Source organism: Lutjanus erythropterus, chromosome 20, assembly GCF_056507025.1.
Source record: "Lutjanus erythropterus isolate fLutEry1 chromosome 20, fLutEry1.hap2, whole genome shotgun sequence".
In the NCBI taxonomy this organism is placed as follows: Eukaryota; Metazoa; Chordata; class Actinopteri; order Lutjaniformes; family Lutjanidae; genus Lutjanus; species Lutjanus erythropterus.
In genome coordinates this window covers 19,715,613-19,732,299 of record NC_139336.1, presented here as the reverse complement: position 1 = coordinate 19,732,299, position 16,687 = coordinate 19,715,613, and the positions used below count along the sequence as shown (strand labels likewise).

Genomic DNA, 16,687 nt, shown 5'->3' with positions numbered 1-16,687 from the left:
CTGAAAATGACAGAAAATGGTGAAACGTGTTTCCCAGTGCCGAGGGTGATGTCCTCAAATGTCTTTCTTTGGCCCACCACCTAAAGATATTCAGTTTTCTGTCATAGACTTTGTTTGTTAAACCCAGAAACCACACTCTGAGCCCACTGAATGACCACACAAAAATGTGCTTCTAAAATAAGGTCTTTACAACATCAGACTCATTGTGAGGAGTAAAGAAACCAGAAAATATTCACTTCTGAGAGGCTGAAATTTAAGAATTTGGACTGTTCTCTTTTTTAAAATGACTCAAGATGATTCACAATCACAATTGATTACTATCAATCAAAATCTTTGTTTGTTGTTCTAACTTCCAGAAAATTAGATAAAAGTTTAAATATTTTATTCCTTCTTTTTCTGGTGACCTCCTGAAACCCTCTCAAGGACCCCTGTTGGTCCCTGGACCTCAGTTTGAAATCCACTCCCCCACTATTTACACCCAACTTTAAACATGTAATGACATAGGATTCAATATCACCCAGCCCTGTATTTATCCTTGGTTCTGTGAAACGTTCCTTGTCTTTGATAACAAAGGTTTCAGCTTGATTTTAGATCACTTCCATTGACTTAGACCTTGAGTGATTGAGACCACCTGTACGAAAATCCTCCGCCATCGCCTCCTCTATCCTCGATGTCAAAGACCGCTTTAGGATCTGTTTAAAGTCATTCCCGATGAACACATAGAGAAATGGAGATATGAAGCTGTTTGCTGCAGCCAGGGTGGCCCCCACCTTCAGGCCAGTTTTAAGCACATCCAGGCTGTGGTTATTCAAGTCTAACTCTAACAGAACAAAGCTATGATAGGGAACCCAGCAGATGAAAAATGACAAGATGAGCGCCACCATGACTTTGTAAGGCTTTGTCTTTGCTGACCTGATGGTCAAGCTTCTCAGCTTCACAGCAAGCACTGAGCAGCAGAACACAATCATGAGGAAAGGAATCAGGAAGCCACAGATGAATCGAGTCAGTACCACCGCCTTGTGTCTGGAGTGGCCCATGTAACCGGTGTAGCACTGAGTGACCGAGCCGTGGACTGTGACTTGTCTGAAGATCAGTGAGGGCAGCGTTAGGAGTGCAGAAAAGAGCCACATGAGAGCAACAATGCCAAAAGCCTTCGGTACTGTCCGGTGGTTATGTGACCACACAGGGAAGGAAATCATGATACAGCGATCAGTGCTTATTAAAACCAACAGAAACACGCTGCTGTACATGTTGAGAAACAGGGCTGAGGAGGTGAGCTTGCACAGGAACAGTCCGAAAGGCCAGTGTGATGTGATCATGTAGAAGACTTCCAGGGGCAAAAAGGCACAGAACAAAAAGTCTGAAATGGCCAGACTGATGTACCAGATGGTGAAGACTGTTCTCTTCATTTTCCATCCACAGATCCAGATCACCAGTGCATTTCCACCAAGGCCAGTAACAGATATCAGGATATTGACCACCACCAGAACATGATTCAGAGGAGTTTGAGAGGTACTGAAATTCAGTGTTCCTATTGTGGTGGAGTTGCCCTCAGTTTCATTTCCCGGAGTATAATCTTCATATTCAACATAATCCAAATCCATGCTGGCTACTTTTCCTGAAAATCGGAGCACAGTGTCTTTCTTTATAAACATATACACATATACACATAAATGATTCTAACAGTTCATAATTTTATCAAGAAATATATGTTAGTTTGTTACAGAAAATGAACTCAAGTACTCACGGTATGTCTCGACGTGAAGCCAATCAATATAGAGTACCTTCCTCCTGTCTCCGTTGTGACTGGATTCAACTTCTCACTTCTGTTTCCTGGGCAGCGTCAGTGACGAAAGTGACATAAACGGGAGAATTGATTTGTCATGGAACAAATGACAGTCTGCCCACCTCTTGCCTATAAAACCATATTTTGTGTTTGCAGGTGAGACCATTTTTAGTTTAAGTTTAAGAGGGTTCACTTGGTTACAGAGGTTAAAATAACTTTAAAAAAAATCAAGTTTTCTGATATTTTTAGATGGGTGTTTCAAGACTTACGACAGCCTATAAAGACTGTTGCAATCACAGAGAGAAGATCCCCTTAAAGACGAAACACCATTTCACATTTCTCAACAAAGGGTGTAACTAAGGACCGTCTTCACAGAAATGCAATGTTTGCAAAAACTCAGGTCAAGGGTGAGTTCCTTTTTCCAGTGTTTGTTGTGACTCAGTCGGTGTCAACAATAAATTACTTAATTTTAGATTATTGAGCTGTAGTTAAAAAGATAAAATGTCAAAAATCAAAAAAGCCACCATGCACTTAATTTTAAATAGTGTAACCTTAGTTACTGTAAACATTACATTTTAATTGCTTAAAGGATCTAAATTCACTGCCACTAGGTGTCGCACTAAAGCAACAACGTCATACGCAAAAACAAATGGGTGCCTCGGCTCACCATTGACAAATACAGTAATTTTATATTGCATGACATCGCAAAACGTGCTTTATTCAAACTCAACGAACAGAATAAAACTGACCAAAAATGTCTTGGCTCGTCTTACCACTGTCACCAACTCTGGTTTTGGTGGAATAAATGCAAATGAAATTATCTCTGGTATCATTATTTCCCACTGAAGCTCAGTAATGTAATTATAGTTCTCTGACACATTGGTTTAAAAATGTGTTAACTGTCTTGAGAATAAATAACATTATTTTTTTCCAGAATTTAAGGTCAATTAATTGATCCAAGACACTTAAATGACAGAACTTTTCATCTTTGGACTTGGAAAGTCTCAAGTATTTTCATGTCAAAAGGCTCAAGTCCAAGTGAAGTCATGAGACATTTATGTCTTTGTCAAATTTTTTTATCTTATCAAATCGAGTCTAAACTCATCAAATTTGAGACTCGAGTCCACATCTCGTTGGTAACGCGTTGGTAAACTGTATACTGTACAAGGCTATATACATGTATTCCAGTTGAAATTGTTCCACAATATTATTTTTGACTTGCAGAATGAAGTGTTATTATTATTACATAAGATATTTTTTTTCATTATAATTTACATTTGTTAAGTTTTTAAGAAGGGGGATGAACCTGATTCCTTTCATTCACCTGCAACTAGTGAACAGACTCATGAGCGACTTTTTTGGTCAAAAAAGATGAAGGGATGAAGGGACTCAGAGAAAAACTTGTAATTACTAATCTGTCTGCTACTTCAGCATCACGGACAGTGTCATGGATTTATCAATACACAGCAAGGTTAAGCTGCTGATATTTCAGAGCCATGGTCAGGACCACAGAGTCTGACCTGCACAAACCTCCAACAGATAAAGGATCAGTATGTCAGGCAGATTAGATTAACTAAAATTACTTAAAAACTTTCTATATTTGGGAATGTTAGTGCAGTTTTTCTGTTATAAATTGAAAGCATGACATGTTTGCAGTGAGATTTTATTACTATCATGTCACGGGCCATGAAGCAGTGGTTGTGTGAGGCGTCTAATGGTCATCTGACTTAGAATTTGCAAATGCAGCTGTTTTTTCTGTGTATGCAGGGTCATTTAATATCGACTGTGTTGTTGTAAGTAAGTGCAGTTCCCTAAAAAAATCATATGATGCAGTTATGTAACAGAAAAAAAGCTGGGTAAATTATTTTCAGTCAAAAAAGACAAATAACCAACAAAGTGAATTTGAGCCACAATGTACTTTAACTTATAACTGGGTAGTGTACAGAGATGAAGAGTAACTTTTGCTGAACTACTGTGCCAGATTTTACATACAAACATGTTCAAGTTATAAAATATGATACACTGTTAAAGAATAAACAGTCTAACAGAATATAAAGTTGTTAGAATTAGCCTCAGATACAACATATTAGAGTTGTTTTTGTATTTTATATATGCACAATTTTAATGCAGAACTTATACCAGTAGTTGATTATTTTCACTGTATTGCTACTTCAACCTAAGAGTCTCTTATATGTAATTTTTTTTTTTTTTGAGTTCTACTTTTGAGTTTATCAAGAACAATACAGCTTACTTTCAGATTGTCTCTGAAATGTTGTAGAATAGAGATGAACAGCATTTATACTCATGGTAGAAGTAGCCCATCTTAAAAGCTTATCTTACTTGAGTAAATGTACTACATATTAGGATGGATAATGTCTATTGATAAAAGTCAGTGTTACCATTAGAAAGTAAATTTTCTTTTCTTGATATTAGACCTGAAAAAATTAGTCAGTAAATTTTAGGGATGCACCGATTGTAGCAAATCCCAGCCAGACAATGTTGAAGCGTACTGATGTTTCACAAGGCATTTATTCTGAGCATAAATTCACTTTCCTGGCCTTTTCCCTTTTCCTCAGGAAACACCGTAAGAGCTACAGGAAGGATAAACATAAACCAAAAATAAAAAATAAATAAACATGAATGAGCCCTTACAAGTATACAAATATCACCTTAACAGAACTTTACCCATACATGTGAAAATATTAGCCATAATTACTGACATACAGCACTCCTTTGTCAAAAACATGCCAAAATAGAAAGCTTGCAGTACCACATAAACACTTAAAAGAAGCTAACATTTGCTTGACTGCTATGGCAACAATTCACATAAACACCTTTTCACAGTTAAATTCACGTCATAGAAAACCGTCATAAAACAAATTAAATTACACAAATACCTTGTTCCCATTCCAGCTAGGTGCCTGTAAGTTTATATAAATCCTTCACATTGGACAGCAACAGCGTGTAACCCGTTTTTCCTTTCCTTGCTTTCAAAAAAGTCCAAAAGTTCATGTACATAAACTTTAGGACTGTTTTTTGGAAGTGTCTCCCTCATGTCAAGAATCCGCTTCTTAGATATACACTTTCTGTGCTGCCGGAAGGGCGCCAAAATAAAAGCCCACAACATTTAAATACACCTTCAAAATAAAAGCATGGACGGAACCGTTATTTTAACACCAGGAAAGCAAAGGCTTGCCAAAAGTGATGAACAGATATACAGACCTTTATAAAAGTCATTTACACCGATACCACTTTTTTCAGACCGAGTACAAGTACTTACATTTGGGTACTTGCCAATACTGAGTACCGATACGAGTACTTAATAATGCCATTAAAGTTCTGACACTAACTAAAACATGTTTTATTTTCATTAGATGGTCACTTACTAAATGTAACAAATCATTGTTGCTGTTTTGTGCTACAAGTGTAACCATAGTTACTATACTATACACATTACATTTTTAGGTTATTTGTAGTAAGTTACTTTACTGATTTTGTGTTCCTATTAAGCTGTGCAGTTTACTGTGTATGTGACATATTTCAGTATAATAATTTCACAATATTATTATGGACTTGCAGAATTGAGTTTAGTATTATAAATTATGTTGTGTTTCCAAAGTCGCTGCGGTCACTGGTGGATGATGTTGAGGTGACAGTGCTTCCAAAAAAGAGCTAAGCTTCGGCAAACGCCTTGACCTCTGCATCGTGGCGGTTCTTTAGATGTTTACTTGTATCGAGCGGCTACTTTTTGTGATGTGGTATCGGGTGTAGGATATCAGAGTTGTATCAGTATCGGACTGATACCCGATGCTGATATCGGTATCGGTGCATCTCTAGTTACAAAAATATAAGTTATCGTGTAATAACATGAAACATTTCACGTTATAACAAGATAAACAGTATGCTATTATATGAACATAAAAAGTTGCTTGTTGTAACATGATGAGTTTCTGTGTCATAATAATGTGAATATATCTCGTTTTAATGTGAAAAACTTTTTGTTCTATCAGTAAACACGTTACAACATGATACTGGTCTGTTTTTTTCTTTCTCTGGTACAAAATAATGACTTAGAATAATGCCATTAAAAAAAAAAATGAGATAGTGTTTAAATTATGATTTAGTAGTCCTTATTTTGACGAAAGTTTGTCAATATTTTGAGACATTAACGAATTATTTTGACGTATTACATGCATGCACAACATTTACCATGACTGTTCTGTGTTATGAAAAGATGTTTACCCTCCTCCCCCGGTTTATGTAAACTGGGCATGCGCAGATGTGATCGGATTAGCCCCTCCCCCTGTCAGTGACGTGCGCTGGAGGCTTCTAGCTGCTCTCCTCTTTGAAACTGCGCCATTCTCGTGTCTGTCAACATGGCGGGTACAGTGGCGAACAAGTGTCTCAGTCCTCTGGCTTTCCTCACCAGGACTCTCTCTGCTCCGGAGTTCATCACCCAGTGCTGCTACCACAAGAAGGTAAAACATCTAAAATACATTATCCTGTCACAATTTTGTTAAAGGAGGCCGTGACACAGTGTTAGAGCTGCTGTTTATTTAGTGTTTACAAATATTGCCGTTAGCTTTGAGTGGATAATAAGAGCATCATAAGTAGGTAACACCACAGGGCCCAGGTCATTTCAAGGAAACCATAAAAAAGCTAGTTTAAACATGGTTGACTGTACAAATAGCATAGATATTACATCAGTTCGCCTTCACATGGGTTAACCTACATATCTAATGCCGAGGAGAGTGTGCCAGAAATAGATAAACAGGCACTCATGAAACGCCATCACGTTAACTAATATTATTTAACATTATTTGTTTCATGCTAACTTGCTAGTGAGACTAGAATAACGTCACTAATCTGTGCCCCAGCTGGCACTGCCACAGCTTTAATTGAATCACATCAGATTAATAAGCTTTAAGGAGCACAGTGTGCTACAAACCTGTTAAATGTTCTGTTGTACCTGTGGAAGAACTGGGTTTTTCATATTCAGATTAGGGCTGGTCAATATGGCTTAACTAATATCCCTATTTTTTGGCAATATATACATTGCTACACATATTTTCTCTGAAATGCATTTCTCAAATAGTGTAATAAAGTGACGATCTTATTGAATATGATGCATTGCTGTTGATTAAACTACCTGAACAAAATTAGATATCACAATAGTTTTGTCAGGGGCACAAAATTAGTGCCAGCCACCATCTAAATGTTATAAAACTTGCAGTTGACTGGTAGATGTGCGTCACTTACTAGACAAAAAACAATGATTATGTATTAGGTGGCTGGTAGACAAAAAAGTTAATTTTGCTCCCTGATTTTCACCAAATACCTTGATATCAATATTGTGGGGATGAGTATTGGTGCTTTCATAAAATATTAGATCAATGAGATTTTCGATAAATAATCATCAGTAAAATGGATGTAATGACTGATTTAATAATGTAAAATAATGAACAGTAGAAAAATGTTCAGTTGGGGTGTTAGTGTGAAATGTGATCATCTGATGCAACATTGAGACATGTGGTTGTGGCACTGAAAATCAAACATATATTCAAGTTAATTTTGTTTATACTCGTAAACAGAGATGGTTTGCACTCTCTGGAGGTTTGAATGGCTTAAAACCGAATACGCCTTATATTGAAAGGCTTTTGTTTTGGCTGTGACGCACTGTAACTATGAGGTATTTGAGCATCCAGTTATGCAACTGGATGCTCAAATACGTCATAGTTACAGTGCTGTACAGTATCTGCTTTCCTTTGAGATGAACACCAAAAAGTTCCTTAAAACTTTTAAGACCAAAAAAAAAAAAAAAGATTTTAGCTACATTTATTTTAATCCATAAAGTAATCTGTCCCCCAGCTTGTCACAGCTACAGCTTTAATTAAATTGTAGCTGATTAATAAGCTTTTAAGGAGCTCGGTGTGTTTAAAAGCCTGTTAAATGTTCTGTTGTACCTGTTACACCCTATTTTATGAGAATGCAGCATCAGTTTTAACACAACAACCGCATTCAGGGGTCAGTTTGAGTGTTTTGGTATGACTGTGACGTGATCATCTGATGCAACATGGAGACACAGGGTTGTGGCAGTCAGAATCAATACATACATTCAAGTTAAGTTGGTCCATGCTGTCAAACAGATGAACTCCCTGGTTGTTTAAAAGACTTAAAAATTAATATATCTTTTCCTGAAGGGAGTTTTTGCCTGTGATGCGCTGTAACCACAGACTTATTAACTGGCAAGCATCCACTTATGCATCTGCTTTCCCTTTAAGTTGTACACCAAGAAATTCCTTAAAAACCTATATTTATTTATATGGTATTAACTATACCATATAATATCATTGGTTTTAAATGCTGAAAGATCATATATATGTGAATATGTCGATGTGAGAATAAACAAACAGAAAGATGCTATAATTTCAAATCACATGCAATTTTACGTGTTAAATATAATCCTTTTTGGGAAATAGTCCAGACAGTTCATATTGTTGTGGTCAGAATGACTCAGCAATTCAGAGAGGAGGAGGAGAGGGTGGGGGAGGGGTACGGCAGGATGCAGGAGTTGGTATAGTTGACAATGAAATCCAGTCCTAATCTGTTTATTTCAGTGTCTCTTACGTAATGCTAGAAATTTGTACTTGTGTAACGGTGATACTCAAGATTTCTACACGTTCGTTTTCTGATGTTGAGAGTCTGCAAAAATTCTCCCTGGATGCTGCTTTTGTTTTACTTCACTATCACATTTATTTCAGTAATGTGGAATAATCTCAACAATTTGCCTAAACCCCCTCTGATGCACTGTTTTTTCCTCCTAATATAGTGTGTCCTTTCTTTTCTGTCAAAAGGTGGTGGATCACTACGAGAACCCGAGAAATGTGGGCACCCTGGACAAACAATCAAAGAATGTTGGCACAGGATTGGTGGGAGCTCCAGCCTGTGGAGATGTGATGAAACTGCAGGTATGTTTAAGCATGGGTGGATTTGTAAGGAAGCCCCTTTATACCAGTAAGAAAAAACAAAACAAAACATCCCCTATGGTAAATCAAAATTGTGAGACAAGAAGTCAAAACTATAAGATAAAAAGATAAATGGCTTTTTAACTCATGATTTTTGCTTCTTGTCTCATAATTATTGCAGATTTACTCATAATTTTTATCTCATACTTATGATTCTTATAATTTTGAATTATATCTAATAATTATGACTTTTAAAATCATAATTTCACCTTTTTTTTATCCCATAGTTATGACTGTATAATCTCGTTAGTATAACTCTCTATCTCATAATTTCATCTTTTTTAATCTTTTATGACTTTTTATCCCAGAATTTCAACTTTTTATCTCATAATTATGATTTTAACTCATAATTCTATCTTAACTTCTGATATTTTAGGGAAAATGCAGTGTGAAATACTTACTTGAACAGTAGTAGGAACCATTGTTTTAATCCACTCATTGAAAATGAAATAGCCTCTTGTAGTTTTTAAGGACTGGATCATTGTCATCGAGTTGTAAAATTATGCAATCTTATCTCTCATTTTGACAGATTGAGGTGGATGAGCAGGGGAAGATTGTGGATGCCAGGTTCAAAACATTTGGCTGTGGCTCTGCTATTGCCTCCAGCTCTCTGGCCACTGAGTGGGTGAAGGGCAAATCTGTGAGTGTGCACATGTGATACTAAGTTCGCTGCTTCTTATTTATTCTGCTCTGCTCATGTGTTATCATTAACCGGAAAGGATTCTTGTGGTTACTGGAGCTTTGTGCTTTTCTTACCAGGTGGACGAAGCTCTGATGATTAAGAACACTGACATTGCCAAAGAGCTGTGTCTTCCACCGGTCAAACTTCACTGCTCCAGTAAGTTTTCAGTTAATTTTTCTAATCCAAACTGCTCCACATATGTATTTATTTTAAACTTGAAATTAACCTCTTAATTGTTTGTCCTCAGTGCTTGCAGAGGACGCCATCAAGGCCGCCCTGGCTGACTATCGCCTCAAGCAACAGGACGACCAGCAGGAGGCAGTCCGGGCCAGCAATTAAAACAGAGCACTCCTATTCTGAGTTGGGCACCACTGTTTGCTTCCTGCTGCCAAGAAGAGAAGTAGCAGTAGTCCAGCATCACCACCTCACTTTCCTGCAGCGTTGATGAGGCACACCTAATGTTGATGACAAGTGCACCGTTGTCAACCTTATGTAGCAGTGTAACACCAGGCTTCATGTATTAGTCTGTGATCCTCTAACCCTCTATACTGTACCTTCTTAGCCTGTCACGTATACGCACAATGTAAGCACTGTTTGGGTTGTTGGTACAGAGCTGAGCCTTATTATTGAGACTGTGTTATATTTAAGATTTTGTGCTCCAGGAGTGTTGATTTTCAAAGGTGTAATGGAGATTAAAGCTAAGAGCTGTTAAAGTATCTTACCTGCACCCTAAAGCACTGACCTTTTGATATGCAAGCATAAAAAGAGTGGCTTGGAACACTGAAAGGGTCCACTGGTTTTACGTGTCATTTATAATAATTTAGTAATGCTTCCTTAAAAGTCTGCAATAAAAGTATCCTAAATGAGATTTTGTTTTGAGTGCAATGTATTACCCTGATTGGCCTGAATAGAGCTTTTTTCACAGCAACCTGTGTTTCCTGTGACCCAAAACGCCCAATAGTAGCACCCTGACTCTGAAATGAACTTCTTCATATCAATATCCCTGCCATGAAAAAAACCCTTAAGTCCATACTTAATGTGTGCTGGATTATACATGTGAGTTTTACTAGCAAGGAGTCTTTTTTTTTTTTTTTTTTAAAAAAAAAAGGATTTTCTGTAGTTGCACTTTTTTGCAGCTGGGCTGTTGATCTGCTTGTCAAGTCTTTTCCTGTTTTAAAAATATCTAGGTCACCACCGACAGTTTATGATGTGATGAAAGGCAGTTAGGTAGATGGGAACAGCAAATGAGATATCAATATGTATTATATTTTATAATAATTATCTTTTTCTTTTTTTAATGTAATCCCCCCAATACCTATTGGAGGTCCCCAGGGGGACCAGGGCTCCCACACTGAAGATAATTTTTCTATTCTACATATGAGATTTTTACAGAAAATGTTGATGTGACCCCTTTGCAATGATTTACATTTTGATTAGTAGCTGAAATGTAATTACACTTTTTTTCTCAGCAACTGTAATGGATTACAATTACATGTATTTTGTAATTTAATTATATAATTGTTGCAGGCAACTAGTAACTTGCCGACACTGTTTAGAACCATACCACTAAGTAAGACATTCTGAAACAACACAAAAAATGACCTCATAAAAAGAAGTCGGTTTTGTACCAGATGTTTATGATGTTCAGTGAGACGTGTTTATAATGCGGCATGAATGATGGATCATGTCAGAGCAAAGCAACAGGCTGCTGCATCTTCCTTGCACTGAATGTAAACGTAATATCAAAAGCTACTTTTCTGCATTTCCTTTGGAGTCTTCTAAAAGGCTTACTGGACAATTTTCCACCTATGGGTTTAAAGCATTAAAAAATAAATTCAGTGGGTCACAGAGTTCAACATAGTTAGAAGGCAGTTTTCTCTCCTGCAATGAGCTGAAGTGTTGCAGAGTCATTGTGAATGTGCAGAGAGGAGGGCCGCAGACTCCTGCCAGTCTGAGGCTCCTGTGACTCATCTTCCTCTGGTTGAGACTGCTCTGGTTGAGGCTGCTCTGGTTGAGACTGCTCTGGTTGAGGCTGCTCTGGTTGAAGATTCAGCTCTGGTTGAGGGTTCAGCTCAGGGCTGCCTGGTGCTGCAGCCGCCTCACTGTCAGAGACTTCACTCTGCTCCTTCTCCTCAGGGAGACTTGGTAGCTCCTGGTCCAGGATGCTGCCATCTGCTTTAGAGCTGTCCTCTGGACTGTGGTCTGCTTCTTTCTGACCAGGGTCACTCCCCTCTGCAGCATCAGAAGATTTATTTGGTGTGCGCAGGCTTTTGGCAGCCCTCATGATGTCTGCCTGGAGCTGCTTGTGAGAGTCCACTACCGGCTCACTCTGCTGCTCAGGTGCAGGTTTCTCTGGCACCTCATTAAAGGGTTTAGCACCTCCGGTTTTGTCCCTGTGGTCCACATACATTTTGGAGGGGAAGGAGGACGGGTAGTAGGCATTGACTTTGCGCCTGCGGCTCATGCAAATTGCTCCACAGATAATGAGGAAGACAAGTAAGATAAAAGAGCCTGCGACAAGGGTGAGGAGCATGTTCTCCGCCAGAAAGTTCACAGCTTGACTCAGAAAGTCCGTTTCCACATACATGGGGCCAACAGGTGTGGTTTGGTACTCTGGGGAGGAAGTGCTGCCGGTGGGTAGAAAGAAAGTGAAGTTACCAAGCTCTTCCTCGTCTGTGCTTCCCTCCAGAGAGCTGTAAAAAGGCAGAGGTGTGGCTGAGCTGCTGCTGATGCAAAACACAGCGCACAGACCTATCAGATGAAGGGCCGTCGGGAGCATCGTTTCCCCTCAGGATCTGTAAATAACAGTAAATGTCAGAGCCATATGTGAAGACAGTTTGTGCCTCTCATCTATTACCTTTACATTAAGTCACAAAGCTAAGCATCTGTTTTTCTGAAACCTTAACTGTTTGGTAACCATGGTAATTAGGGTTAGGACCTGGTTTAAGAGCAAAACCATTACAGGTGAACAGATCCTAGATAAGAATCATGCATTAACAAGCATCCTAACTTCCCAAAGTCTTGAATAAACTCTCCTAACTTTAAAGTAACCCATTAAGTTGTTCTAATTTTCACTTTCCCTCATACCTGTATTATTAGCTAGCTTACTAACTAGCCAACAGTAGCTAATGGTAGTGTTCACTATCAATAGCTATTGGTTGTGTTTGCTAACAGTAGCAAACAATAATTTTTGCTAACAATGGCTAATGGTAGTGTTTGCTAACGGTAGTATTTGCTTACAGTAGCTCACTGAAGTGTTCGTTGGCAGTAGCTAACTGTAGTGTTAGATAATAGCAGCTAACAGTAGCGTAAACTAGCTTATTTAATCTGTTTTATTGCTTTTACTCAACTGATGCCGGATGTGGTTGATCTTCTATCTTAGCCCACTCTCTCGCTTTTGTCTCCTTTCTTTTATCTTCTTTCCTAAACTCATCTGTCCTGAAGTTAACGGCCCGTCATTTTTGCTAATTTTTTTTGTGTATTTTCGGTATATTTCAATGAAGGAAACAACGGTTGCAAAGACGTTTAGCTTGGTGAGATGAGAAAAGTAGTGTCCGTTGCCAGGTAACAGACATAAATGTTGATAAGCGATGGTAAATTGAGTATTTAGGATTTCCGAACCTGAGATAACATAAGATGAAGTAAGATACGACAGGAATCCTAAAGTTTGTAAACTTTTGCTTCTGTTAATACTAACTTGGGAAAAATCATATTGTTTTCTCATCCTAAAAACTTAAGAAGTTTCTGTGATGCATCCTGGTGATCTTTGAAAAAAGACCCACATGATAGGTAAACATATATTAGGTGGGGCTTCCCCAGGTCAAACACCTCATTTCTTGCATGTTGGTGAATGTTTGTTTTGCATTTGTGTTTTTTTTTCTTTCTTTTTTTTTTCTTTTTTTTTTTGCATTACCTTATGGTGAAAATGTGTTTGTCATGTCTATTTCCCATCTGGCTCCTGCATGGTTATCAAACATGCACAATACTGCCACTGCTTTTTGGCAGACTGAAACAATTGGCTTTTGAGGTTGAATGCTGTCACCACCTTGTGGCCTCCTTTACCAGAGTCACTGTTACGTCTATGAGTCACGTTATAGTGGTTTGTCAAAATTAAAGTCTACATCTTTCATGTTTTTATATTTAATATAGTCACTATATAGTCATTGAAATATATATTTTTTTTATTTGACCGCAAACAGAATATTCATCCACTTGTACAGAAAACTCTTGGAGGAAAAGCAAAAGGTGTTCTTGAAGGCCTCCCTGATTTTGGCAAAACAGATGCTCAGCTCTATAACATGAGTGTAATACTAACATATACACAGTTATGTTGAGAAGCAAAGGTCCATTTAGTGGAAACCTCCATGTAAAGTGCATCATACTGTACATATATGTGCAATGCATATCTGTCAGCTGACTTTCAAACATAATTTGCATGTGTGATGCACAAATTCTGCATGTCAGCATAATAATACGAATGTGACATACATTATAAATTCACGAGATTGATCAAAACCCCTTCGGGTATTGGGGAGGCAGCAGTCCTCTCAGAAACAGCTATGTCCAAATAAAACTATCTGCATGACTAGATACCACAACGATTTTATGGGAAAATATATTATTTTCTAAATTGGTTGAACTGACCCTTTAAACACGGTTCTGATTTGCTCTACTTATTTATTTGGATCCCAGTCATCTCTCCGCTCAGTCTGTGTCAACTGGCAGCAGCTCCCACACTTTTATCCTTATTCAGCTCCATCTGTGTGCAAGCTGGGCCACATGCAACTCTCCTCTCTTCTGGAAAACGGGGGGGTGGGATGAATTAATCACACGCTCACCCCAGACCAAATATACACGGACACACATGCCTGTGCAGTCAGACACATAAACAGACGCACATACGGTGGACATATGCGCACACAATCTCAGCAACTCTAATGCTTAGCTAATGTAATGTCTAAAACTGACACAAAAGACTCTAAATCTTTCTGAGGCTGGATGCCGCATCATGATGCTGTCATATCATCCATTTCAGTTGTCATATGAACTCACGTGGGCTGAAAAGAAACCACAATGCCTCTTGCCGATACATTTTCAGGAAAAAGTGACAAAACTCACCATCCACTGTGGCAAAAGTGTCTCTGCTGGAATCACCTCTGATGGAGGATGAGTGTCTGGAAAAAGTGAACTGAGACAGAGAGCACAGCAGAGAGTGGCAAATGCTCGGCGAGCCACGCCACTTCTGCCGTTTCAGATTTCAGGTTGGAGGTTTGTCTGGATGGTGCAAAAAAAAAAAGTTGTCGTTAACCATGAGGACAAATCCCTCCTTCTGCCTCTCCACTGTTCTCCTCCCCCCTCCAGTTTCCCCAAGAGTGTCTGCTCTCTCTGGCCGGCCTGCACACAGATTGTTCTTGTTAGGTAGGAGTTTATAATGTGGTGTGGGGGCTGGGACCTCTCCTCCACTCTCCTGTGCGGCTAACTGGATGTACACGGCCAAAAGGATGAAGAAAAGAACGCTTTATTATTATAAAAACATCCTGAATATTATCAGCCACATATGTTCTCTTTTAAAATTCGTCTCCATGATTTCTGCAGCAGGAGCTGCTGATTGACAGTCTGACCCTCTCTGTAACCTCAGCTTCTGACACAGATGACTAACAGCAGGCCGAACAGAGTCAGAGTCACCAGCTAATGCAGGAAGAGGTTAATGTTTCCTGTGTGGACAAAACAGTCTGTAACAGCCAGGACAACGGGAATTTTTCTCCAGAGGCGAGCAATTAAACTCACACCGTGTTTGTGTGACCACTTTAGGGAGAGTGTGACTGCGTATGAGTGAGCCTACGAGTGATCGTGCGCGTGTGTGTGAATGCATTTTTGGCAACTCTACTGTGTTTGTGATCAGTCAAGACAAGTCTAGCTTTATATGGTCATCAGGAGCACGAGATGAGGTCCAGCATCCTCCAGGTTTACATTTGTCTGGGCTCTGCTGATAGTCACCAACCAGTCTGTTTCAGTTGCACATTGCTGAACGTGGAAAAGAAAAAAAAAAGTTGAAGAAGAAAAAAACATGGGCTTCATAGCCCTAATAAGCATTCAGGGCTCTGTTTTCTTTTTGCAGGAAGGGAAGTGAATATGAAATCCAGTCCAGGGTAGAAGAAAAGCCTTTTATAAAGCCTTTCATAAATAAGGGAACTATCTTACTCTACAGAGCAGCCAGTTTTGTTTTGACTGTTAACCATTTAGAGAAACATGGGGGCATGGAACAAAAACTCCCTTTTCACTTGAGTTTATCTGAATTGTTTCTATTTTAAATTTTACAGTGTACAGCTATCTTGAGGGAACAAGTAAGAAAAACTTTGGTAATCCTTTATTTTACGGGTCTGTAAAGTCTGATCATCCTCTAATAATTTCCTTGAATTGTGTTGTACCTATTTGAAGAAACAATACAGAATGTGTTCATCTGGTAAACTACCAAGTAATCAGTTCCAGTTAAATGCTGAGATTGTGTAACCAAAGATCTTTTTCTTAGTTTAAATGGAGAAAATCATTTCAGAGAAACAACTCTAGAAATTAGCAGCTGCTTTTAAACCCAAGACAAATAACTAAACTAATAGTCTTTGAACTTTGTCTCAATTTTACCTAAAATTGGAGTGCCACGCTATTCCACTGGCGGGCCATTACTCTTATTGATGCTGCCATAGTCCCACTCCTTTGGAACCTTGCCGAACTTGCACCTTTCCTGTTTCCTGTACTGTAAGCTATGTGCTAGGCTTGTCCATGTTAAAAAAACAAAAAAACAAAAACAAAAACAAAGATTGAACACAGTGAAAATGTGTTGCTGAGGGAACTGTAAAAGCAACATATCACATCTTCAGTTAGCTAATGTTAGCAAAATGCTTGCTAACTAGGTGGCTAATCTACATCAGTTGTTATCTAGTCAGTTACATCTGATTGCCAATGTTAGCAAAAACTAGCTAGCTAATATACACTGATTGTTACTTGGTCAGTTAGCTAGCATTTTGATAACATTTACTAACTTAAAGGCAAACTATGCAGAATCTTCCAAAAAAAACAAAACCAAAAAACAATGCTCATTTAAAAGAATACCTCTCATTCATCACCCACAACCCACTGGAAGTGTGTGGTTTTTTCATTATTGTGCTGTATTTATGATGCTTTAACTTCCCAAAATGT

General features: G+C 38.5%; 3 protein-coding genes across 3 annotated transcripts; 1 reads left to right on the top strand and 2 right to left on the bottom strand.

Annotated features, from left to right (window-relative positions):
- Positions 1-303: 303 nt before the first annotated feature.
- On the bottom strand, positions 304-4,817 carry LOC146308410 (chemerin-like receptor 1). Its single transcript, XM_084746578.1, has 3 exons — positions 4,684-4,817; positions 1,748-1,833; positions 304-1,618 (listed from the first exon to the last, which is right to left on the bottom strand). The coding sequence occupies exon 3, from the start codon at positions 1,602-1,604 to the stop codon at positions 588-590; it is 1,017 nt and encodes a 338-aa protein (XP_084602704.1). The 5' UTR covers positions 1,605-1,618; positions 1,748-1,833; positions 4,684-4,817; the 3' UTR covers positions 304-587.
- Positions 4,818-6,107: 1,290 nt separating this feature from the next.
- LOC146308409 (uncharacterized) lies at positions 6,108-10,361 on the top strand. Its single transcript, XM_084746393.1, has 5 exons — positions 6,108-6,264; positions 8,641-8,754; positions 9,341-9,451; positions 9,571-9,649; positions 9,741-10,361. The coding sequence occupies exons 1-5, from the start codon at positions 6,163-6,165 to the stop codon at positions 9,830-9,832; spliced, it is 498 nt and encodes a 165-aa protein (XP_084602519.1). The 5' UTR covers positions 6,108-6,162; the 3' UTR covers positions 9,833-10,361.
- A 748-nt stretch (positions 10,362-11,109) lies between these two features.
- Positions 11,110-15,529, bottom strand: tmem119b (transmembrane protein 119b). The gene is made up of 2 exons (XM_084745924.1): positions 14,612-15,529; positions 11,110-12,288 (listed from the first exon to the last, which is right to left on the bottom strand). The coding sequence occupies exon 2, from the start codon at positions 12,270-12,272 to the stop codon at positions 11,355-11,357; it is 918 nt and encodes a 305-aa protein (XP_084602050.1). The 5' UTR covers positions 12,273-12,288; positions 14,612-15,529; the 3' UTR covers positions 11,110-11,354.
- Positions 15,530-16,687: the final 1,158 nt, after the last annotated feature.